The sequence below is a fragment of the Sus scrofa genome, chromosome 15 (genome assembly GCF_000003025.6).
Source record: "Sus scrofa isolate TJ Tabasco breed Duroc chromosome 15, Sscrofa11.1, whole genome shotgun sequence".
NCBI lineage: Eukaryota > Metazoa > Chordata > Mammalia > Artiodactyla > Suidae > Sus > Sus scrofa.
In genome coordinates, this window is record NC_010457.5 from 130,983,051 (window position 1) to 131,009,746 (window position 26,696).

At 45.6% G+C, this 26,696-nt stretch overlaps 1 protein-coding gene across 1 annotated transcript in view; it reads left to right on the plus strand.

Annotated features, from left to right (window-relative positions):
* FBXO36 (F-box protein 36) overlaps positions 1 to 26,696 on the plus strand; it is an 89,224-nt gene that overhangs the window by 43,186 nt on the left and 19,342 nt on the right. The window contains exon 2 of the mRNA XM_021075100.1: positions 12,187 to 12,295. Within this exon, the coding sequence (XP_020930759.1) occupies positions 12,187 to 12,295 (109 nt within the window). The remainder of the gene's footprint in view (positions 1 to 12,186; positions 12,296 to 26,696) is intronic.

Consider the following 26,696-nt stretch of genomic DNA (forward strand, 5'->3'; position numbering starts at 1 on the left):
AAGAAAAAGAAAAAAATAGGAAAAACAAAATCCATAAAAGAGTTGGAAGATAAAATCAAGAAAATCTAGAAAAAAAGAACCAAAAGTAAGAGACAGATAATAGGAAAAAAAAATAATAATAAACAAATTAGATCAGGATGTCCAATATCTACAAAAAAAAAGAATTCCAGAAGAAAAATATACAAGAAAATGTCCTAGATGTGACATATTCCCAGATTAAAAGCTGTCAGCAAGTACCCCGCAAAATAAACTGCAAAAGATTCATTCCAAGTATCTCAAGCAAGGTCCGCCAAGGAGGCAGAAACCACACTTATTTTACCGGGGACAATGTAGTATAAAGGGTTGTTAACTAATAGAAGACATAGAAGACAGTTAACGTTTTTTGTTTGTTTGTTTGTTTGTTTGGCCTCCAGCACGTGTGGAAGTTCCCCGGCCAGGGATCAAACTCATGCCACAGCAGCAACTGGAGCCTCTGCGGTGACAACATTGATGCCTAACCAGCTGTGCTACAAGGAGACTCTTGTTCGGCACATGGAGGTTCCCAGGCTAGGGTCGAATAGCAGCTATAGCCGCTGGCCCACACCTCAGCCACAGCAACACCGGATTTGAGCCACATCTGTGACCTACACCACAGGTCATGGCAACACCAGATCTTAATCTGCTGAGCAAGGCCAGGGATTGAACCTGCATCTTCATGGATGCTGGTCAGATTTGTTTCTGCTGAGCCACAACGGGAACTCCTGGTTAACACCTTTTAAAAGGGGTAAAGAGGGCAGGAAGTTGTACACAAATATGTATGGAAACTGTATTTGTCGTTGTTGTTTTGTCTTTTTGTCTTTTCTGTGGCTGGGCCCGAGGCATATGGAGGTTCCCAGGCTATGGGTACAATAGGAGCTGCAGCTGCCAGCCTATGCCAGAGACACAGCAACGCGGGATCCGAGCCGCGTCTGCGACCTACACCACAGCTCATGGCAATGCCGAATCCCTAACCCACTGAGCGAGGCCAGGGATCGAACCCTCAACCTCATGGTTCCTAGTCGGATTCGTTAACCACTGAGCCATGATGGGAACTCCAGGAAACTATATTTGTAATAGCTAGAAACAGAAAACAACCTGGGAGCCCAAGCACCAAAGCAAAAGTTTGGAAGAAAATCCAGAAGCTATGGGAGAGCACAGTTTGAATCTAGAATTTGAGCTGTTTACAGAGTTCTGAAGGTGGAAATCAAAAAGAGGCTAGCTCTGTTCACAGACACAGACAACAGACTTGTGGTTGCCCAGGGTGAGCGGGCTGAGGAATGGATGGACTGGAGTCTGGGATTAGCAGATGCAAACTATTAGAAGTAGGATGGATGAACAAGCTCTTCCATATAGCACAGGGAAGGATATTCAATATCCTGTGATGAACCATAAGGGAAAAGAATATGCAAAAGAATGTGTATAACTAAATCACTTTGCAGTAGAAATTAATACACCTTCAATAAAAGACATTTTTTTTTTTTTTTAAAGGAGGCTAGCTCTGGAGTTTCTGTTGTGGCGCAGCGGAAACAAATCCGACTAGTATCCATGAGGATATGAGTTCAATCCCTGGCCTTGCTCAGAGGGCTGAGGAGGCAGCATTGCTCTGAGCCATGGTGTAGGTTGCAGACACGGTTCAGGTCCCTCATTGCTGTGGCTGTGGTGTAGGCGGGCAGCTGCAGCCCCGATTTGACCCTTACTTAGCCTGGGAACTTCCATATGCCTTGGGTGTGGCCCTATGAAGCAAAAAAAAAAAAAAAAAAGTATCTCTCTACGTTTTGAAATGCAAATTCTTTGAAGCTTTTGAGTAATATCGAAAGGTAAAATTACATGCAGTTTGCCCTTGCAATTCTTGCTTCTCCATTTCTCAGTAGGCTGTTCTGATAACATAATCCTTCCTCACCTAATAAAAATCTATCATAAACGTTCCATGATACAGTATCTCAACCCATGCTGGAAAATCCCCTAATTACATATGATTTCCAAAACAGGGAGAAATTTGATCTGATGGAATAACAATAGTCTGCAGGAGAAAGCCAAAGCAGTTGTGTGCTAAATTACAGTTGTGTTTCTTGGACAGATGCTAACAAAGATTCAGAATATGCCCCATTTAGTAGAGTAGCCGGGAAGTCACCCTAATCCTTTATGAGCAAATTTGTGTATTAACTGGATAGATAGATGACCCCTCTTCTTCTTTTTTGGTCTTTTTTTGGGGCTGCACCCATGGTATACGGAAGTTCCCAGGCTAGGGGTCGAATCAGAGCTGTAGCTGCTGGCCTATGCCACAGCCACAGCAATGCCAGATCTGAGCCACGTCTGTGACCTACATCACAGCTCATGACAATGCCAGATCCTTAACCCTCTAAGTGAGGCCAGGAATCGAACCTGTATCCTCATGGATACTAGTCGCGTTCATAACCCACTGAGCCATGTCAAGAACTCTGATACATGACCCTTTAATTATGCTTCTGAGAAAATACTTAGAGCAAAGAATATATACCTCTTAATGATTACTGATGATTAGAAAGATCATATACCAAGTCAGAGTGAAAAGGTGAAATAAAGATCTTTGAAGAATACAATTAAGAAAGCAAAACTTTGGAGTTCCCAGGCTAGGGGTCAGATCAGAGCTACAGCTGCCCACCTACAACACAGCCTCAGCAACGCGGGACCCGAGCTGTGTCTGTAACCTACACCATGGCCCACAGCAAAGCCGCTTCCTCAACCTTCTCCCTGCCCTAAAAGACAAAAATAAATAAATAAATAAAAATAAAAAATTTTTTTCCTTGAGTTCCTTTGTGTTAAAGCGGGTTAAGGATCCAGTGCTGTCACTGCTGTGGCTTGGGTTACAGCTGTAGCTCAGGTTTTATCCCCGGTCCAGGAACTTCTACATGCTGAGGGCACAGCAAAAAACAAAAAATAAAAAAGAGTTCCCCTTATGGCTCAGTGGGTTAAGGACCCAACTCCTGTGGGGATGCAGGTTTGATCCCTGGCCTAGCTCAGTAGGTTTAGGATCTGGCTTTACCAGCAAGCTCTGGTGTACTTTGCAGATATTGCTCAGATCCAGTGTTGCTGTAGCTGTGGCACAGGCCTGCAGCGGCAGCTCCAGGTACACTGCTAGCCTGGGAACTTCCATTAAAAAAGACCAAACAAACAAACACACAAACACAGCTTGTTGAAGTATGATTGAATATTGCTAGATAGTTGATGAGAACAAGGACAAGGTTCTGATCTGTTGGTATTTGGGGCTGAGTGTGTGTTGTTATAAATATGAAGGACCGACCAGCAGAGGAACAAGAGGAAAAGGGAGAAGGAAAGAGGCAAAGACCTTCCTCCCGGAAGCTCAGGTGCTGGCATCCTCTGTCTGTCACCGGGCTGGGCACTTTGGATTTATCCAGGTCATCCCTCCAAAATTCAATGAGGTGAGCATTGTTGGAGATGAAGACATTGAGATCAAAAGAGATTAAGATTTGCCCAAGGTTGGCGTTCCCTTCGTGGCTCAGGGGTTAACAAACCCGACTAGGATCCATGAGGATGTGGGTTTGATCCCTGGCTTTGCTCAGTGGGTTCAGGATCCACAAGCTGTGGTGTAGGTTGCAGACTCAGCTCGGATCTGGCGTTGCTGCGGCTGTGGTCTAGGCCAGCAGCTGTAGCTTTGATTCGACCCCTAGCCAGGGAACCTTCATATGCTGCAGGTGTGGCCCTAAAAAAGAAAAAAAGCAAAAAAGACATTTGCCCAAGGTAAATGACAGAGACTAGGGTTTAAATCCAAACCCTCAGAGTCTCTAGTTTTGTCCCAGTGGTAGGATTTTCAGCCGATGTAGTGACAGGAGTGGCACAATCTCTGACCTGGGGGCCTGTGGTGGGGCTGTGTGTTGTCCACAATGGAAACACTCCTGAGCTTACTTTTAAAAAAGAGGTCTTGGAGTTCCCGTCTTGGCGCAGTAGTTAACGAATCTGACTGGGAACTATGAGGTTGTGGGTTCGATCCCTGGCCTTGCTCAGTGGGTTAAGGATCCGGCGTTGCCGTGAGCTGTGGTGTGGGTTGCAGATGTGGCTCGGATCCCGCGCTGCTGTGGCTCTGGCGTAGGCCAGTGGCTACAGCTCTGATTCAACCCCTAGCCTGGGAACCTCCATATGCCCTAAAAAATACAAACAAACAAACAAACAGACAAAAAACAACAAAAAAGTAAGCTTGATTGTAGTTCTCTGGTAGCCTAGTGGGTTAAGGATCTAGCATTGTCACTGCTGTGCCTCATGTCACTGCTGTATCCTGGGGCCTGGGAACTTCTGCCTGCCTGTGGGTATGGCCAAAAAAACAAAAGCAAAAACAAACAAAAAAAAAACCCAACTAAATAAAAGGAAGCTCAATTTTCTAGTTTTTAAAAAAGATTCACTGGCAATCTATGAGAAATCTAAAAATATGCTAAATATAAATAGAATTTTTAAAGAATTCTCATGGGTCACATGATTTCTGCTAAGATGCCAAATGGTAGTTGTATCTTATAAGGAAGCGGATTGCCTGCTCTTCCAGGAGAGGGACTGAAGGAGAACGAGACTCCTTCTGGGTCAGACTCTGCCTGGGCAAGTTGTTTATCTTGGCTGCGGTCAGCTTCTTCATCCATAAAAAGACAGTCATGCACTGCTTACAGGTGGTTGAGAGCCTGATGAAACACATTCCAGCCAGTTCTAAACAGTTGCAAAACCCCTGGGAAGTGCTGGAGTTCCTGTTGTGGCTCAGCAGCAACGAACCCAACTAGTATCCATGAGAACTCATGTTCCATCCCTGGTCTCGCTCAGTTGGTTAAGGATCTGGCATTGCCATAGCTGTGGTGTGGGTCACAGGCATGGTTTGGACCCGCACTGCTGTGGCTGTGGTGTAGGCCAGTGGCTATAGCTCTGATTTGACTCTTAGCCTGGGAACCTCCATATATGTGGGTGCAGCCCTAAAAAGACCCCCCCCCAAATTTAAAAAATAAAGTTTCTGTTAGATATTTGCAAGCCAATTTACATCCCTCTCACTGAATATTGCAGGCTCTCATTGTTCCTTGTCCTCACTAACATTGGGTTTGAACACAAAAAAATTTACTGATTTGAGGAGTTCCTGTGGTGGCTCAGCGTAAGTGAACCTGACTAGTGTCCATGAGGACGCAGGTTCAATCCCTGGCCTCGCTCAGCGGGTTAAGGATCTGGTATTGCCGTAAGCTATGGTGTAGGTCACCGACATGGCTCAGATCTGACGTGGCTGTGGCTGTGGTGTAGGCAGCAGCTGCAGCTCTGATTAGACCCCTAGCCTGGGAACCTCCATATGCCGCAGGTGCAGCCCTAAAAAGACCAAAAAAAAATAAAATAAAATAAAAGAAGAAAAAAAGAAATGTACTGATTTGAGAGCTAATAAGTGTCTAATATCTTTTTCTGTTTTCTTAAGTACAGTGTGTCAAACATAATAGTCTTTTTTGTGATTTCTATCTTTTATTCTGTCAACTTGGCGTATGACATTCATTGGTCTTCATATGTTGAACCGTCCTTGTATCCCAATGATAAATCCTACTTGGTCAGGATTTATGATCCTTTTAATGTGCTTTTGGATTCAGTTTGCTAGTATTTTGTTGAGGATTTTTGCATCTACGTTCATTAGGGATATTGGCCTGTAGCATAGTCTTGACTAGGCTGAGTGGTGGTTCTGAGCAGTGAATGTCTGGTGTCCTGCTCTGTAGGCGTGGTCTGATGAGCTGTGGGATGAAGGCTGTGTATAAAGAGAGCTTTGTGACTCAGAACAAACCCTGTGTTTACCAGTTAGGAGTGAGGAGGCTTGGATTCTGGTTCCAGCCAGCTGTGTTTCCTTAGGCAAGTGTTATAGTCTCAGTCATTCACTTTAAATACCTCAGAGGAGCCGGGTCGGATGTGTGTCTGTGTGTACAAGGTAACTTGGGTCTGTGCCCTGAGGCTCCTCCCTTCAGAGGCCATTATGGCCAGCCCTTCAAATATGGCCTTCTAAATCAGAACCAGAGGGTTAGGAGTTCCCATCGTGGCTCAGTGGTTAACGAATCCGACTGGGAACCATGAGGTTGTGGGTTCAATCCCTGGCCTTGCTCAGCGGGTTAAGGATCCGGCGTTGCCGTGAGCTATGTTGTAGGTTGCAGACGAGGCTCGGATCCTGAGTTGCTGTGACTCTGGTGTAGGCTGGCGTCTATAGCTCCGATTTGATCCCTAGCCTGGGAACCTCCATATGCTGTAGGAGCAGCCCAAGAAATGGCAAAAAGACAAAAAAAAAAAAAAAAAAAGAACCAGAGGGTTAATTAATTTGCAAAAGAGATGTCAGAATTTTTTTTATTTCTTTTTTTTTGCTTTTTAGGGCCACACCCATGGACTATATGGAGTTTCCCAGGCTAGGGGTCAAATGGGAGCTGTAGCTGCGGGCCTACACCACAACCACAGCAACACAGGATCCGAACCACACCTGCGACCTACACCACAACTCACAGCAATGCTGGATCCTTAACCCACTGAGCAAGGTGAACCCTCGTCCTCATGGACACTAGTCAGGATCCTTACTGCTGAGCCATGACAGGAACTCCCAGAAATTTCTTTCTTTCTTTCTTTCTTTTTTTTTTTTTTTGGTCTTTTTTAGGGCCACACCCACAGCATATGGAGGTTCCCAGGCTACGGGTCAAATCGGAGCTTTAGCTGCCGGCCTACACCACAGCTCACGGCAACGCCAGATCCTTAACCCACTGAGGGAGGCCAGGGATCAAACCTGCAACCTCATGGTTCCTAGTTGGGTTCGTCGGAAATCGTTTTTAATGGATGAAATGAAAGATGGGCAAGATATGAGGCTGACAAGTAAGATTATACAGGTGTTTCTCTGCCTCTATTTTTCTTTCTTGACCACCCTGTAGCGTGTGGAGTTCCCAAGCTGGGGATCAGATGCTGACTATGCTGCAGCTGTCACAGGGCCGGATCCTTGAACCCACAGGGCCGGATCCTTGAACCCTCTGTGTCCCGGTGCTGCAGAGATGCCACCCATCCTGCTGTGCCGCAGCAGGAACTCCTCTCTGCCTATTTTTGAACCACATAAGAAGTAAGCGCAGTAACCAGATGTTTCTGGAGTAACGCCCTGTCTAGAACTCAAACGTTCCAAACACTTGCATTTAACCCACAATTTAGTTGCTCCATCTGGCTGGAGGTCTAGCTGATTACATCATTGTAACTTAGGGGCATGTGCCCCAGAGGGGACCTTCCGGTGAAGGTTTCTGCAGAGTGCCAAGGTGGATGCGGGGGAGACATTCCCACTGACCTTCCAGACTCCCTCTGTGTCTGTCTTTCTTGTGTCCGAGTTCAACTGTAATATAACATCTGGTAGAGTGGTTGTAGGGAAGGCTGACTTCATTTCTGACTTAACCTCTTTGAAACATTTCCCTCACGTACGTGAGTCTCAGGAAAGGGACTAAATTATTTCTGACTTCCCAATTAGTTCTAAAAGTTCTAGATTATATGTATAAAGAACAAAGCAGGGAGGGGTTCCCGTCGTGGCTCAGTGGAAATGAATCTGATGAGCATCCACGAGGATGCAAGTTCGATCCCTGGCCTCCCTCAGTGGGTTAAGGATCCAGCATTGCTGTGAGCTGTGGTGAGGTCGCAGAGGTGGCTTGGATCTGGCTTTGCTCTGGCTGTGGTGTAGGCCGACAGTTGGAGCTCTGATTTGACCTCTAGTCTGGGACCTTCCATATGCCAAGAGTAAAGAAGGCAGTTCCCATTGTGGCTCAGCAGTAACGAACTTGACTAGGATCCATGCGGATTGATCCCTGGCCTCACTCAGTGGGTTAATGATCTGGCATTGCCATGAGCTGATGTAGGTCGCAGACGCGGTTTGGATCTGGCGTTGCTGTGCTGTGGTGTAGGCTGGCAACTATAGCTCCTATTCAACTCCTAGCCTTCAAACTACCTGGCATCTACCTGGTTCAGCTGCTTAAGGACCTGACATTGTCTCTGTGAGGATGAGGGTTCGATCCCTGGCTCAACTCAGTGGATTAATGATCCGGCATTGCCACAAGCTGTGGTTTGGGTTGCAGATGTGGCTCAGATCTGGTGTTGCCATGGCTGTGGCATACGCTACAGCTGCAGCTCCAATTCAACCCCTATCCCAGGAACTTCCATGTACTGCAGGTGCAACTATAAAAAGAAAAAAAAATACCGGGAATGTTACTTATAGTATTTAGTATTAATTTTAGTGGGATATTTAATGGATGAAAAAGAGAAGGAAAATTGAAGTGCAGAGAGATTAAATAAATGGGCTATGTCCGTCTACGTTTCAAAATTCATGCTCTTTTGGAGTTTCTGCTGTGGCACAGTGGGTTAAAAAAATCAGACTGCAAGAAAGAGAAGGACAAATACCATATGATATCACTTATACCTGGAATCTAATGCATGGCACAAATGAACCTATGTACAGACAAGAAACAAACTCATGGACATGGAGAACAGACTCGTGGTTGCCAAGGGGTGGGAAGAGGGAGCGGGATGGGTGGGAATTTGGGGCTAGTAGATGTGGACAATAGTGTTTGGAGTGGATAAGCAATGAGAGCCTGCCGTACAACACAGGGAACTGTAGCTAATTACTTGCGATAGAACATGACGGAGGATAATGTGAGAAAAAGAATGTGTGTGTGTGTGTGTGTGTGTGTGTGTGTGTGTGTGTGTGTGTATATATATGTATATATATGTATGTATAACCGGGTCACTTTTCTGTACAGCAGAAATTGACAGCCAATTATAAATCAACTCTAATAAAATTTTTTTAAAAAAAGTCAGCGGAGTTCCTGCCATGGCTCAGTGGAAACAAATCGGACTAGTATCCATGGGGATTCAGGTTCCATCCCTGGCCTTCAGTGGGTTAAGGATCTGGTGTTGCCGTGAGCTGTGGTGTAGGTCGCAGACACGGCTCGGATCTGGCATTGCTGTGGCTGTGGTGTAGGCTGGCGGGTACAGCTCCAATTGGACCCCTAGCCTGGGAACCTCCATATGCCATGGGTGTAAAAGACAAACAAATTAGTCTGACTGCAGTGCGGCTGGGGTTACTGTGGAGATGCAGGTTCAATCCCTGGCCTGGTGAGTTAAAGGATCCAGTGTTGCCACAGCTACGGCATAGGTCGCAGCTATGGCTTGGATTCTATCCCTGGCCCAGGAACTTCCTTATGCTTGAGTGGCTATTAAAAAATAAAAACAAAAAACTTTAAGAACCATGTTCTTTCCACTGTCATACCTGATATCCTCTTGTTTTAGATTGAATTGGCCTCCTTCCTCCCTTGCTTAAACTCTTATGTTGAAATCTTAATCCTTAATGTAACTATTTGTAGACAGGGCCTTTCAAGAACTAATTAAGGGAGTTCCCTGATGAATCAGCAGGTTAAGGATCCGGCGTTGTCACTTCTAAGGCATGGTTTCAATCCCTAGCCCAGGAACTTCTGCATGCCACAAGAGAGGCCAAAAAAAAAAAAAGAGAATTACGTTTGAATGAGGTCATAAGGATGGGCCCTAATCCACTATGACCAGGAGGAGACACCAGGATTGCCCAGGCTCAGAGGAGAAAGGCCACATGAGGACACAGGAAGAAGGTGGCACCTGCAGGCCAGGGAGAGAGGCCTCAGGAGACACCAATCTTGCTGACACCTTGATCTTGGACTTTTAGCCTCCAGAAGTGTGAGGGAATACGTTTCTGTTTCTGCTGAGCCACCCAGTCTGTGGTTTCCTTTCTTTCCTTTTTTTTTTTTTTTGCTCTTTTAGGGCCCCATCCAGAGCATATAGAGGTTCCCAGACTCGGGGTTCAATCAGGGCTGCAGCTGCTGACCACAGCTGCAGCCACAGCCATGCAGGATCCAAGCCCCACCTATGACCTACTCCACACCTTGCAGCATTGCCAGATCCTTAACCCTCTGACCGAGGCCTGGGATCAAACCTGCGTCCCCAGGTATACGAGTGGTGTTTGTCACCACTGAGCCACGATGAGAACTCCTGTGATTTTTTTTTTTTTTATGGCAGCCCTAACAGACTGATAGACTCTGAACGCCATGGAGATAGGGCAGAAAGCTACTTAACAGGATGATTTTGGTGAGTCTCATGCTGAGAAAAAACAAAAGTGGTAGGCTAAGGGGTTTTCTGGAAGGAATCAGCTACCGCAGTTTTGAGAGATTACAGAGTTTTGTAATTTACATACATATTTTCCCCTCAGCTCGTGTGGAGATTAGCAACAAAATCTGAACGAAAATCCCCTTAAGTGTGCCCAACAAGTATTTATTGTGGACCTACTTTCTGTTCGGCAGTGTGCTCAGTAAGATGGTGTAAAAGGTCTCTTCCTGGAGGTCCCCTTGTGGCTCAGTGGGTTACAAACCTGGCGAGTATTCATGAGGACGTAGGTTCGATCCCTGGCTTCACTCAGTAGGTGAAGGATCCAGCGTTGCCTGTGAGCTGTGGTGTAGGTCACAGAAGCGGCTCAGATCCTGTGTTGCTGTGGCTGTGGTGTAGGCTGGTGGCTGTAGCTCCGACTGGACCCCTAGCCTGGGAACTTTCATATGCTGTGGGTACAGCCCCATTAAAAAAAAAAGGTCTTTTTCCTCCCTAGAAAGGGTTCCACCTTCTCTCAAACATCAGGAATGGGGAGTCCCGGGGAGAAAGGAGGGAGACGGGAGGGCGGCTCTAGAAGGAGGGAAAGCTGGCTGAGGCCCAGCCATGCAGGCCAGGGGGGAGGCGTAAGGAGGCCAGAAGTTGTGCTGCCAAAGGGCTGGGGAGATGGGGCCTTCCAGACCAACACCAAGAAGGGCCTTGGGAAGGGGGCAGAGAATGGTCGAAGCCAGTGCAGAGGCCCAAGGAAGTGCACCCAGGACCTATGAGGACCACAGGGAGGGCTGGGCGGGCCAGGAGGGGGCAGAGGACATTGAATAAAGGGACTTGTCTCAGCAAGTTTCTCTCTCTCTCTCTCTCTTTTTTTTTTTTTTTTTTTTTTTGTATTTTTGCCTTTTCTAGGGCCGCTTCTGTGGCATATGGAGGTTCCCAGGCTAGGGGTCTAATCAGGCCTACACCACAGCCACAGCAACACGGGATCTGAGCCGAGTCTTCGACCTACATCACAGCTCATGGCAACGCCGGATCCTTAACCCACTGAGCAAGGGCAGGGATCGAACCTGCAACCTCGTGGTTCCCAGTCAGATTCGTTAACTACTGCGCCACCACGGGAACTCCCAGCAAGTTTCTCTTGCTTAACAATCTTGCCTAGGGTAGAACCTGCACTGATTTTTAACCTTACGTGGCAATACCATTGAGGCAAGAATCTAGAACTAGAAAAAAGCCAACCCGTTGCAGCCAGTCACTGTCTCCTTACCCATCTTCTCCCTCAAGAAGTGAGTTTGGTCGAAGATGCCATGAAATGCACATAGCACTTAGGAGCAGTTGGTAACCATGGAAATGAGGTTTGCTTCTGATAAAACAAAAGCTCATGGAAGGCAAAGGCACTTTCAGCAGATCCATTACCACGAAGTGTCCTGGGTAATGACACTTTCATGCATCCATCAGGGCATAATGGTGCTTTTCCTGACCCTTTCCAAGTACGCTCTGCTCTCCGGGAGAAAAGGGTCGACTCCTTGCGTCCGCCCTGTCGACCAGGAAAGGAGGAGGTGAGCCGAGTAATTACTTTGGAATTGGCTTCCAAAGTGAAGAATCTCCGTTCTCATCGATGTCAAGAAACACCTAGCCTTTTAGCCCGGGGTGATTGAAACATCAATTGACTTGATAGATTTTTAAGATTCCTTCCAGCACTTTGATTTTTGTGCCCCTAATTGCCACAGAAAATGTTCACTGAAGCACAGACCTCACTTCTAATTTGATGTGATGTCAGTTCGTGAGATTATAGCTGATGTTGGGCACCCAGCCTATGTGCCTTCTGTGACAGTGATTTTTTTTTTTTTCCTTTGACCATGCCTGCAGATGTTCTCGGGTCAGGGATTGAACCTGCAGCACCGCAGTAACCAGAGCCACAGCAGTGACAATGCCAGAGTTGTAACCCACTAAGCCATCAGGGAACTCCATGATGGTGATTTTTTTTAAAACCCCAGACCTAGACACAGCCATTGTACTGAAATCAGTTTTAATGCATCTCCCCTCCTATCTGTTCAATCACAGGTAATCTTTAGATGGTGGAAGATCTCTCTGAGGAGTGAATATCGATCAGCAAAACCTGGAGAAACAAAAGAAACTCATGAAAACTTCCTGGAGAATTCACACCTTCAGGGTAGGAAGGGGAGCCTCTTAGTACTTACGGCTAACATCTCTTTAGTTAGTGATAGATTCTGCCCGAGAAGTATCAAATCTCTCATCATTTGAAACACTGATATGTAATTATCAGATGTAACACAACAGTGGGTTCTTAAAAAACAGAAAACAGAAAATTGTGGCGTGCCCCTTGTGGCTCAGTGGAAGTGCATATGACTAGGATCCATGAGGACACAGGTTTGATCCCTGGCCTTGCTCAGTGGGTTAAGGATCTGGTGTTGCCGAGAGCTGTGGTGTAGGTCGAAGACCTGGCTTGGATCCTGTGTTGCTGTGGCTGTGGTGTAGGCCAGCAGCTGTAGCTCCGATTAGACCCTTAGCCTGGGAACATCGAAATGCCATAGGTGCGGCCCCAAAAAAAACCAAAAAAAAAAAAAAGAGGGAGGAAGGGGATACACCTAAACGGGCTTTTAAAATTTCAGTTTTTGGAATTCCCTGGTGGTTCAGTGGCTGAAGCATCCCAAGTTGTCACTGCCGTGGTGTAGGTTCGATCCCTGACTGGGGAAATTTCTCCTGCTTTGGGCATGGCCAAAAATACAGCCTCCATCAAGGTCTCAGATGATGCAGATCCGTCATCTGAGGTGATTTGTTGACTGTAACCTCATGGGAGACAGACCCTGAGCCAGAACCACCTGGCTAAGCCACTCCTAGGTACCTGAACCTCAGAACTGTGAGTTAATCAATGCTGGTTTTAAGCCTGCACATTTGGGGATCATTTGTACAGATAACTAATAAACGAATGCTTCTCGCCAACACCAACCCTGGTCCCACCAATGACAACCTCTCTCCCAGATCATTGAACTAGCTTCTAACTGGTCTCCCTCCTCCTGCCCTTGCCCCACAATCCTTTGTTCTTGGCACAGCAGCCAGAATCAGCCTTTAAAAACATATATTGGAGTTCCCATTGTGGCGCAGTGGGTAACGAATCCGACCAGGAAACATGAGGTTTTGGGTTCGATCCCTGGCCTTGCTCAGTGGGTTAAGGATCCGGCGTTGCTGTGAGCTGTGGGGTAGGTCGCAGACAAAGCTCGGATCCTGCGTTGCTGTGGTTCTGGCGTAGGCCGATTGGACCCCTAGCCTGGGAACCTCCATATGCTGCAGAAGCAGCCCTAGAAAAGGCAAAAATACAAAAAAAAAAAAAAAAAAACCCCACAACAAACAAAAAACAAAAACAACAACAACAAAAAAACATACATTAAGTCTTGTTACCACTCTGTTTCAAATCCTCTGATGACTTCCTGTCTCGCCCTTGGTGAAAATCCAAGTCTTGCAGTGGGGGATCCTCGGCCCCACCCCCCACTCCCGCCCACCCTGCTTCAGGCACACCGACCCTCCCCGAGTCTCTTGTACAAACCAAGCAGACTCCTACCTCAGGGCCTTTGCACTTGCTCTTCCCCCTCCCCCTTTTTTCCCCCCCGTCATTACCCCAAGGTATATGGAAGTTCCAGGGCCAGGGGAGCAAATCCAAGCCCAAACTGCAGTCTCCACCACAGCTACAGCAACACTAGATCCTTAACCCACTTCACTGTAGCAGAAACTCCCCTCATCCCTTTTCTTTCTTTCTTTTTTTTTTTCTCCATTTTCTTTCTTTTTTTTTTTGGTGTGGGGGGCCATACCTGTGGCTTGTGGAGGTTCCCAGGCTAGGGGTCTAACCGGAGCTACAGCTGCTGACTTGCACACTACAGCCATAGCACCTCCAGACCTGAACTGAGTCTGCGACCTACACCACAGTTCACTGAAACACTGGATCCTTAGCACTGATCGAGGCCAGGGATAGAACCTGCAACCTCATGGTTCCTAGTTGGATTCATTTCCACTGCACCAGGCGGGAACTCCCCTCATCTCTTTTCTGACTTTGACTCTCCTGCCTCCTCATTTCCTTTTAAGGACTCTTTTGATTATATTGGGGTTTCCCAGTTCACCCAGGATCATCTCCCTATCTTGAGATCTTTAATCACATCTGCAAAGTCCCTTTTGCCATTTAAGTTCAAAGGTTCTGAAGATTAGGATAAGGAACATCTGGGGGGAAGGGTGGCAGCATTGTTCTGCCTACTGCGGTGATCCATGCACAACAACCTAAATTTTAAATTTGGGGAGATCCCTTGTGACTCAACTGGCTAAGGAGTTGTTCCTATAGCGGCTGTTGAGAGGGTTTATTCCTGCCCTGGGAACTTCTGAATGGCATGAGCGCAGCCAGGGGGTACCAGCGTGGGGTCCAGAAAGATGTGGTTTCCTCCCATTGGCCTTGTCCAGTTACCTGTATCAGTGCTTGTCCAATAGGGGTCTGAGGGGTGTCCATGTCCCGGAAGTCGCATGGTTTCTTTGCCCTTCTCTTCCCATAAAATGAGTCACAGGGGCTTAGAGATAAATGTCCCTCCCTCTGGGTGTAGGTACACTCTCTATAGTAAACAAGGCCTGTGGGGATTGTTATTCCCTGAAGCCCTTAAGCCACAAATGTTAATCAATAGCCATATCAAAGAAGGCATCAAAGCCCTGGCTCCTACACTGACTACCTGAGTTAGTATTCTGCCTCAACCTGAGCTACGTCTTCGACCTACACCACAGCTCACGGCAATGCTGGATCCTTAACCCATGGATCGAGGCCAGGGATTGAACCCACAACCTCATAGATCCTAGTCGGGTTCATTAACCGCTGAGCCGTGAAGAGAGCTCCTAAGTGGTGAATATTTTTAAAAAAATGTTTGCCATGGAGTTCAACAGCTTGATGTGGGATCTCAGTTTCCAGACCAGGGATTGAGTCCGTGCCACAGCAGTGAAAGCGCCCTAACCACTAAACCACCAGGGAGCACCCGAGTGGATTCTTGAAAACCATTTGTAAGGCAATATTAACTAGACAAAGATGGTGCTGCTGGAACGTGGCCTCTGTCTCCCGTTGCCGAATAGAAACGAGACAGAGTTTTGGATGAAGGAGAAAAAGATAGCTTTGCCAGGCAGAGGGCCACAGCTGGCTAAGGCCTTAAAGACTGTGCCCCCTTTGGAAGGGATAAAGAGGTGAATTTATAGTTTGGGGGGTGGAAAATAGGGCCACAGATAAGGATCAGGGTAGAGGCAAGCTTGCATTGTCTTTCAAAGCAGGTGTTTAGTGGCCCCAGGACTGGTTCTGGTGGCCCTCCTTCTTCCAGGAATGAGGACTGCTTCATCAAGTAGTTCTTGCATTTTGGGGGGTTTAGTTCTGCAGAAAGGCTCAAAGATATTGTTACGCCTATTCCTTAAGGAGGAACTCGGTCCCTGTCCCAAGTCTGCACTGCTCCTTCCTGGTCTCTGCATCTCTTCCCTGATTAGCAACTGCCCTTTGGAACTCAGGGAAGGTCATGGTGGCTGAGGCTTATTCTCTAAGAACAAGAAATGGGGGACACTGAAAGCCTGGTGTGACTAGGAGCCCCACAAGGCCCTAGCTCGGTTACAGTGGTATTTCTGTTAACCAGCTGGAGTAGCACTTCTGAGTTGTAGGGCAAATGCCATCTACAACTCATTTCGAAATGAGAAGGAAGTGGGCAGGATACAATCTGACGTAGCTTGGAATTCCTGTTGTGGCTCAGTGGGTTAAGAACCCAACATATTGTCCTTGAGGTTGTGGGTTCGATCCCTGGCTTTGCTCAGTGAGTTAAGGATCTGGTGTGGCTGCAAGCTGTGGCGTGGTTCGCAGATGTGGCTCACATGCTGTGGCTGTGGTGGAGGCTGGCAGCTGCAGCTCAGAGTCCACCCCTAGCCTGGGACATTCCATGTGCCACAGGTGAGGTCCTAAAAAAAGAAAAAAATTAAAAAAGAAATGGCATAGCTGGTTAGAACCAAGTAGGTCCAGTATGTCATTGGACTCAACTTCCAGTGGAACTTATGACTCATTATACGCTCATCGTAACGCATTACAGGCTAAGTGACATGCCCACAGGTGCCGTGACAGTACCAAGGCTGACCTTAAAAGGCCAAAAAGTGAACAGTGGCCCAATTCTTGGAAACCCCCACCCTTTCCCCCCAAATAGTTGGAATAATCCTCCCACTCATTAGTCTGTGAAATCACCCAGCTCCTAAAAAACTCACCACCCCATATTTCGAGGTCTCTTACCTTCTGCAATGGCCCACACTCAGCCTCTCTCAAGAAATCCACTTCTTAGCTATCTCTTTGCATCTGACTGAATTCCTTCTGCTCTGAGACATAAAGAACCTAAACTTCAGTAAGTCCCGAGACCAGGCATGTGGTTTTAATTAAATGACCGTGTGTTCAAGTCCTAACGTGAGTCTTGGCTGGGTTCAAGTCCCAATCTGAGTTGTGTGGTTTCAATTTGACCTGTACAGTTATGCCAACTTTATAATTATGCCATTTCTGAAAGAATATTAAATTGAGCAATTTACATCATTTCAATGTTTGTTCGTAAAATGAAACTTCATTAATATTTTGCTGTCACCGGTTTTAATTTTGAGTTATGAAGAACTTACATAAAATGCCAATCATTTCACTATACTCACAGATTGTTCACCCAAAAAGTGCTGTGTTAAATGTTAAAGTACTGCCTACCACTGTATCCATCCAACAGGATTTAGGAGTTTTCTTACACCCTTGCCATCACTAATTAGGTATTGTTACTCTTTTTTTTTTTTGTCTTTTTGCCATTTCTTTGGGCTGCTCCTGCGGCATATGGAAGTTCCCAGGCTAGGGGTCGAATCGGAGCTGTAGCCACCAGCCTATGCCAGAGCCACAGCAACGCGGGATCCGAGCTGCGTCTTGCAACCTACACCACAGCTCACGGCAACACCAGATCCTTAACCCACTGAGCAAGGCTAGGGATCGAACCTGCAACCTCATGGTTCCTAGTCGGATTTGTTAACCACTGCGCCATGATGGGAACTCCTATTGTTACTCTTTTTAATCTTTTCCCGTCTGATGTTTAATAGCACTTTCCTAATAACTAGGAAAATTGTCATCATGTTTAATTTCCATTTATATTTTTTTCTGTAATTTGTCTTTTTTTTTTTTTTTTTGTCTTTTTTTTTAGGGCTGCATATGGAAGTTCCCAGGCTAGGGGTCAAATAGGACCTGCAGCTGCCAGCCTACACCACAGCCACAGCAATAGCAACCTGGGATCTGAGCCGTGTTTGCAACCTACACCACAGCTCATGGCAACGCCGGATCCTTAACCCAGTGAGCAAGGCCAGGGATCGAACCCGCATCCTCGTGGATACTAGTCGGGTTTGTTACCGCTGAGCCACGATGGGAACTCATATAATATGCCTGTTTGTACTCTCTGGCCATTTGTCTATGAAGTTTGAATTTTTTTTCTGATACCTTTAAAAAAATAAATAGGAACAATCAGAAAATGAGCTATCAAAATATTTTTTTAGATTTTGTTTCAGGCAAAAATGTGCCCATAGCAACTCAATTGAAAGTGCTGATTCATGAATTGAGATTGAGTCCAACCTAAAAACAAGTTGTTTTCCAAATTATATCCATTTTAAAATTGGTTGTCCATTTTTAAGTTGGTTGCTTAGATCTTCAATGAGTTACAAGTGGTAGTTAGGTATTTAGGCCAATCCGCAAAAATCCCTGTGATAAAACCAAATGACTTCAACAACCCTATTTTCTGAACCAAATGGCAAAAAAGTTCCTTTTTTAAAAATTTTTTTATTTCTGCTATTGCATGCGAAAAGAAATGTGGGAAATATGGTTTAGATGTCAAAGAACTGAAATTCTCTTGGGCATTTAGGTGCTTTATGGAGAGAATGAAGCAATGTTTGAAATGGGGACTATAACAGAAAAATTGATAATATAAATAAATACTAATATCCTGAAATATTGGTCTGAGTTTTAGACTTTTTTTTTTTTTTTTTTTTTTTTTTTTTTTTGTCTTTTGTCCTTTTAGGGCCGCATCCACAGCATATGGAGGTTCCCAGGCTAGGAGTCTAATCGGAGCTGTAGCTGCTGGCCTACACCACAGCCACAGCAACATGGGATCCCAGCCTCGTCTGAGACCTACACCACAGCTCATGGCAACGCCGGATCCTTAACCCACTGAGTGAGGCCAGGGATCGAACCCCCAACCTCATGGTTCTTAGATTCGTTAACCACTGAGCCACAACAGGAACTCCTTGAGTTTTAGATCTTATGAATATTGTTATACCAGGAATGAGAAAGTGGGAAAAAACATTCCTAACCTTCTTCCCAAACCCCATGCCATAATCATTTTTGTTTGTTTGTTTTTGCTTTTTAGGGCCACTCCTGCAGCATATGGAGGTTCCCAGGCTAGGGGTCGAATCGGAGCTACAGCTGCGGGCCTGCACCACAGCCACAGCAATGCCAGATCCAAGCTGCATCTGCAGCCTACACCACAGCTCATGGCAATACCAGATCCTTAACCCACTGAGCAAGGCCAGGGATTGAACCCGTAGCCTCATGGCTCCTAGTCAGATTCGTTTCCACTGCACCACGATGGGAACTCCCATAGTCCATTTTCTTTAGGTTCTTTCTCAAGGCCCAATTCTCAACCTTTGACCTGAGACTTGATTTTCTCAGGCTTAACTATCACCTCTTGGGCCACGCTTCTCTCTGTTCTCTCTGGTCAGCTATTCCTCTTCTTCAGCCTGGATCTCTAGAATTTCGACCGATCCAGGGTTGGGTTCTATGGGTGGAGAGTGAGGTGGGAGGGAGTGAGAGGCAGAAGCACGGGAGCCAGTCTCTGGGCTACGGAGCGGGAAAGACAGATCTAAGTAAGGCTCTCATGTCTTATCATTTTTTTGGTTAACTAATTTTTGAGATATTAAAAAATGCACATAATAAAAGTTAAATCACTTAAAAAAGTTATAGGATAAAAATAAGTCTCTCTCTGACCCCATCTTCCCAGTTCCCATGACAACCATCACTAACAGTTTCATACACATCCTTCCAGAAATGGCCAATGCATATATACAAAATATGGTAATGCAAAAAGAATCTTATGGGGGAGTTCCCGTCGTGGCGCAGTGGTTAACGAATCCGACTAGGAACCATGAGGTTGCGGGTTTGATCCCTGCCCTTGCTCAGTGGGTTAACGATCTGGCGTTGCCGTGAGCTGTGGTGGAGGTCACAGATGCGGCTCGGTTCCCGTGTTGCTATGGCTCTGGCGTAGGCTGGTGGCTACAGCTCCAATTAGACCCCTAGCCTGGGAACCTCCATATGCCACGGGAGCGGCCCAAGAAATAGCAAAAAGACCAAAAAAAACAAAACAAAGAAACCTAAAACAAAACAAAACAAAACAAACAAACAAAAAAAGAATCTTATGGGAGTTCCCATTGTGGCTCAGCAGTAACAAACCCAACTAGGATCCATGAGGACTTGGGTTCGATCCCTGGCCTTGCTCAGTGGGTTAAGGATCCAGCATTTCCTTGAGCTTGTGGTGTAGGTCGCAGATGAAGCTCGGCTCTGGCTCTGTGGCTATGGTCAGCGGCTATAACTCCGATTTGACACCTAGCCTGGGAACCTCCACGGGTATGGCTCCCAAAAGCAAAAAAAGCAAAAAAGGAAGACTCTTACATGCTATACCTCCTTTTTTTCTTTTCCTTTCTTTTTTTGTTGGCCATGCTCGAGGCATGCAGAAGTTCCCAGGTCAGGGATCAAACTTGAGCCACAACAATGACAATGCAGAATCCTTAGTTGCTAGGCCACCAGGGAACTCCCATTACAATTTTTCTTCTTTTATTTGGCTGTACCCAGGGCATATGGACGTTTCTGGGCCAGGGATCGAATCCAAGTTGCAGCTGTAACCTATGTCACAGCTGCTACAATGCCAGATTCTTAACACACTGCTCTGGGCCAGGGATTGAACACACACCTCAGCAGTGAAACAAGGGGCCTCAAGCTCAGAGACAATGCTGGATCTTTAACCTGCTGGACCACAGTGGGAACTCTCCTAATTAGAATTTTTAAAATATTCTCTTACCTGTAAGGATGAATTCATCTTCCTCCTCCTGTTCTTTACAAGGGCTGTTCTTGATTTCTTTATTCTGCATATGAGTTTTTTTTTTTTTTTGTATTTTCTAGGGCTGCTCTGATGGCATATGGAGGTTCCCAGGCTAAGAGTTGAATTGGAGCTGCAGCCGCCAGCCTACACCACAGCTCACGGCAACACCGGATCCTTAACCCACTGAAGGAGGCCAGGGATCGAACCCGCAACCTCATGGTTCCTAGTTGGATTCGTTAACCACTGAGTCAAGACGGGAACTCCCTCTGCATATGAGTTTTAAGATCAGCTAGTAAATCTATGCAAAAATCACTGCTCAATTTTTAATTGAAAATGGATTGAATTTTTAGGTTTTTTTTAAGAGAAGAGCTGCCATTCTATAGTCTTCCAGAGTGTGGTGTGTGGTATTTCTCTCTATTTATTGAGATTTAATGTTTTTTTCAATGTCTTGTATATCTTTTGTCCAAATTCTTCCCAAGCACCTTATAATTTTTTGCAGCTAAGAATAGAAACTTAGGAGCTCCCACGGAGTTCCCATTGTGACTCAGCAGTTAATGAACCCGACTAGCATCCATGAAGACGCTGGTTTGATCCCTGGCCTCACTCAGTGGTTTAAGGATCCGGCGTTGCCATGAGCTGTGGTGCAGGTCACAGACGAGGCTTGGATCTGGCGTTGCTGTGGCTGTGGCAGAGGCCATCGGCTTCAGCTCCGATTGGACCCCTAGACTGGGAATTTCCATATGCCACGAGTGAGGTCCTAAAAAGACAAAGAGACAAAGAAAGAGAGAAAGAAAGAAAGAGAGAGAGAGAGAGAGAGAGAGAGAGAGAGAGAGAGAGAGAGAGAGAGAGAGAGAGAGAAAGGAAGGAAGGAAGGAATGAAGGAAGGAAGGAAGGAAGGAAGGAAAGGAAGAAACTTAGGAGCTCCCATTGTGGCTCAGTGGTAACGAGCCTGACTGGTATCCATAAGGACATAGATTCGATCCCTGGCTTCACTCAGTGGGTTAAGGATCCAGCATTACTGTGAGCTGTGGTGTAGTTCTCAGACACAGCTAGGATCTGGTGTGGCTGTGTCTGTGGTGTAGGCTGGCAGCTATAGCTCAGAGTGGACCCCTAGCCCGGGAATCTCCATATGCCACTGGTGCGGCCATAAAAGACAAAACAACAACAACAACAAAATTGAGCTATGACAGGAATTCTATCATAATTTTGAATTAATTTTTACTGGTATATGAAAGAATGATACTGATCATTTCTCAGTAAAATTCCTGACTTTTAGATCATCTGCTCTTGTAGTAATGGCAGTTTTTTCCTTGCTTTTTAATCCTGATCCCTTTTTTGTCTTCCTTTTTTTTAAAACTCCAAAACAATGACGAATAGAAATGGTGAGTGTAGACATTCTGGTCTTATGCCTGACATTAAAGGCCACATAAGGCCACAATTAAGAGATGTGCTATGGAGACCACTGCTCAGTTCAATCCTAGTTATCACTGTGTGACTTTGGGCAAACCACTTACCCTCTCTGTTCTTTATCCCACTCTTACAGCCCCCATCTCATAGAGTTTTTGTGAGGTTCAAAGGACTATGTGTATATATGATACACACTGTATATATACAAATTAGAGCAGTACATGGCAAATATTGAATGCTATACAAGCTTATATATTATTATTGCTACTATTATTAGGATTTTGGTAACTAGCCTATGTCTTTGGTAACTCCTATGGCATATAGAGGTTCTCAGGGGTCGAATTGGAGCTGTAGCTGCTGGCCTACACCACAGCCACAGCAATGCGGGATCCTTAACCCACTGAGCAAGGCCAGGGATTGAACCTGCGTTCTCATGGATGCTAGTCAGATTCATTTCTGCTGAGCAACGACGGGAACTCCAAGATATTCCCTTTTATTACATTTACTTAAGAGTTCCTATTCATAAATAGGTGTAAGAATTATGTGTAATAATTCTTTTACATTGCTGAGATGATCATTTTTTCCCAGGTTATCTGTTAATATGGTGAATGATATTCATATAGCTTTTAAAGTTATTCCATCTTGGGAGTTACCATTGTGGTGCAGTTGTTAATGAATCTGACTAGGAACCATGAGGTTGTGGGTTCGATCCCTGGCCTTGCTCAGTGGGTTAAGGATCTGGCGTTGTCGTGAGCTGTGGTGTAGGTCTCAGACTCGGCTCGGATCCCGCGTTGCTGTGGCTGTGGTGTAGGCCAGTGGCTACAGCTCTAATTCGACCCCTAGCTTGGGAACCTCCATATGCCGCGGGAGCCACCCTAGAAAAGGCAAAAAGACAAATAAATAATAAATAAATAAAATAAAAATAAAAAAATAAAGTCACTCTATCTTGGATCATCCCAGAATTAACTCTACTGCTCACCATTTAGGTCTTTATAATATGTTGATAGATTCAATTTCCTAATACGTTGTTTAGAGTTTTTGCCATGTATGTTCCAGAATGTTGTTTTGTATGCAATTTTCCTTTTGCCTATCATCATTGCTAGTTAGAGAAATGTTGTAATTTGAACTGAGAGTTTCCTTCTATTTCTCTTTTTTGGAACAAATAGTATTAAGATCTGGACTGTCTGTACTTTGAGAGTTTATAAAGCTAACCTGGAGATCAGTGTAGACCTGAAGCTTTACTTGAGGTTTTCTTTTTCAAATCAGCTGATTCAATTTATTTACTGGTTCTAGTCTCTCAGGTTTTCTATTTCTTTCTCTTTTTTTTTAATTTTTGGTTGCACTTGTGGCATGTGGAAGTTCCCAGGCTGGGGATTGAACCTGAGCCAGAGCAGTGACAATGCCAAATCCTTAACTACTAGTTCCAGCAGGGAACTCCTGTATCGCCTTTTTTTTTTTTTGGTGGGCCATAGACTGAATCCAAGCCATGGCTGTGACCTATGCCACACCTGTGGCAACACCAGACCCTTACTTGCTGTGCTGTGCCAAGGATTGAACCTATACCTCAGCAGCCACCAGAGCTGCTGCAGAGACAACAGCAGGATTCTTAACACCTACTACACCACAGCAGGAATTCCTGTAGCATCCCTTTTTTTTTTTTTTTTTTTTTTTTTAAGTGCCGCATCTGTGGCAGATGGAGGTTCCCAGGCTAGGGGTCTGATCAGAGCTACAGCTGTCAGCCCAAGCCACAGCCACAGCAACGCAGGATCCTTAACCCACTGAGTGAGGCCAGGGATCGACCCCAAAACCTCATGGTTCCTAGTTGGATTCCTTTCCGCTGTGCCACAATGGGAACACCTGTAGTATCATTTTTTAAGCACGTGTGTGTGTTATTTATCTGAGTGTATTCTAGTTAGCATGATCAGTTCATTTGTATTTACTGTGATTACTAATATGCCTATAATTGCATTATCTTATTTGGTGCTTTCATCTTATTATGCCTTTTCTTTGCTTTTTATTCTGGGTTCCATGCCCTCCTTTTTATTTTCTTCCCTTTCCTTCCCTTCTCTCTCCTTCTCCCTCTCCCCCTCTCACTCTTTTTTGGCTGCCAAATGCACTGGCTTGATGTGGGATCTTAGTTCCCAGACCAGGGATCTATCCTGGGCTGAGTGGTGAAAGCCCAAAGTCCTAACCACTAGACCGCCAGGGAACTCCCTATTGTCTTTATTCCATTTTTTTTTTCCCCTTCGGACAGAAACTACATTTCCCTCCCTACCTCACAGATGTGGCCACATGACCCAGTGTTGCTAGGTAGGATGGGAGCTGAAGGTCTTTCACAGAGCTTCCTAGAAAGTGCCTTCAGAAAGGGTACACGCAGGAGTTCCCACTGTGGCACATGGAACATGCCGTGGATGTGGCCCTAAAAAGCAAAAAAAAAAAAAAAAAAAAAAAAAAAGAAAGGGTGGACTCAGCTTCCAAGCTTTTTTTTCTTTTTTCTTTTCTAGGGTTGCACCCACGGCATATGGAGGTTTCCAGGCTAGGGGTCGAATCAGAGCTACAGCTGCCAGCCTACACCACAGCCACAGCAACATGGGATCTGAGCCATGTCTGCAATTTACACCACAGCTCACGGCAACTCCAGATCCTTAACCCACTGCTAGAGGCCAGGGATCGAACCCGCGTCCCCATGGATGCTGGTCGGGTTCGTTAACCACTGAGCCACGACGACAGGAACTGCATGCACATTTTCATTCCTTATCCTACCCCCTTAGCTACTGGATGGTGGTTGTGATGCCTGGAGAACAGGGAGGGTGAGAGCCACAGCCTAAGAATGTGAAAAAAAAAAAAAAAGAATGTGAAGTAGAGAGATAAAAGAACCTGGGATATTAGTGGCATAACTCCTGCCCCAGCCCCTATAGTCTACCTTCAGACTCTGCGTGAGAAAAAGAGAAACGCCTGTTTGTTCAGCCACCCTAAATTTTTTCCATTTTGTTCAACCGTGAACCAATCTCTAAGTGATTACAGAGCAACTATTTTGGAGTTATCCTTATACATTTTTCTTTTTTCCCTTTTTTCTCTTTCCTTCCTTTCTTTCTCCTTCCCTCCTTTCTACCGACCACCTGCCCCCGCCCCCCCGCCCTGCTGCCCCATCGGTGTCCCTTAAAATTTTAGCAAGTTTAACTTGACTTATAAAAATCCAACATTTATCAGTATTTCTATCTGCCTCTTGAACATAAGGACTTTAGAATGTTTACATTCTAAACCTCAACCTTATATAATTATTGACTGGTGTTTGTTTTGTTTTTTAATTTTTTTTTTTTTTTTTTTTTTTTTTTTTTTTTTTTAGGGCCACACTAGCGGCATATGGAGGCTCCCAGGGGTCGAATTGGAGCTGCAGCCGCTGGCCTACACCACAGCCACAGCGACGCAGGATCTGAGCCTTGTCTGTGACTTACACCACAGCTCACTGCAACACCAGATCCTTAACCCATTGACTGAAGCCAGGGATCAAACCTTCGTCCTCCTGGATACCAGTCAGATTCATTTCCGCTGAGTCACCACTGGTGTTCTGATTTGCTTTGTTTGGATAAACCTCCTCCAAAGTTTGTTATTTAGAACAAGCTTTATGCAGTAGTGGTTGTTTAGATTTGCCTGGGGTTACTACTGTGTCTTTCATCTTCATTGCTTCTGAAATTCTATTCTTTCCTTCTGGGTACATTTCTTTCTTCTTGGAGTATATCTTTAGTAGTTCAAATCTCCTCATATAAATCAGGTCCATATGTGGATGGGGCTCCTTGGGGGTAATGCCTTATTTTTTTTTTTTTTTTTTTTTTTTTTTTGTCTTTTTGCTATTTCTTGGGCCGCTCCCGCGGCATATGGAGGTTCCCAGGCTAGGGGTCGAATGGGAGCTGTAGTCTCCGGCCTACACCAGAGCTACAGCAACGCAGGATCCGAGCCGAGTCTGCAACCTACACCACAGCTCACAGTCTGCAACGCCGGATCCTTAACCCACCAAGCAAGGGCAGGGACCGAACCGCAACCTCATGGTTCCTAGTCGGATTCGTTAACCACTGCGCCACGACGGGAACTCCGGTAATGCCTTAAATACAGCTGCTCAAGGATATTCCCTCTAGATCTGAAGCCAGGGAACTAATAAGTTTTCTTTTTCCCTCCCCAACCTATCATGGTGGGACAGGCACGAGAGAATCACTGAATACAGTGGGGAAATGGTAGCGCCATGGGAGTCATTGGTCTATAGCAATTCTGACGTCCAGCTGGGCACAGGTTGTTTGTTTTTTATTTTTTGTCATTTTAGGCCTGCACCCATGGCATATGGAAGTTCTTAGGCTGGGGGTCAAATCAGAGCTGCAGCTGCAGGCCTTTGCCACAGTCGAAGCAACGCCAGCTCTCAGCTGCATCTCCCACCAATGCTGCTGCTCATGGCAACACTGGATCTTTGATCCACTGAACGAGTCCAGGGATCAAACCCGCATCCTCATGGATACTAGTCAGGTTCTCAACTTGTTGAGCCATAATGGGAATTCCCTATTAGTTCTTGTTTGTTTTTTAATTTCCCCAATAGATTATTTTTTTTCCTACTGTACAGCATGGTGACCCAGTTACACATACATGTACACATTCTTTTTTCTCACGGTATCATGCTCCATCATAAGTGACTAGACATAGTTCCTAGTGCTACACAGCAGGGTCTCATTCCTAATCCATCCCAAAGGCAATAGTCTGCGTCTATTAACCCCAAGCTCCCCATCCATCCCACTCCCTCCCCCTCCCCCTTGGCAAGCACAAGTCTATTCTCCAAGTCCAAAAAATATGGAACACTTCATGAATTTGCGTGTCATCCTTGCACAGGGGCCATGCTAATTTTCTCTGTATCCTTCCAGTTTTAGTACATGTGCTGCCAAAGGGAGCACTCTATTAGTTCTTTTTTTTTTTTTTTTTTGTCTTTGTCTTTTTGTCTTTTCTAGGGCTGCACCCACCGCGTATGGA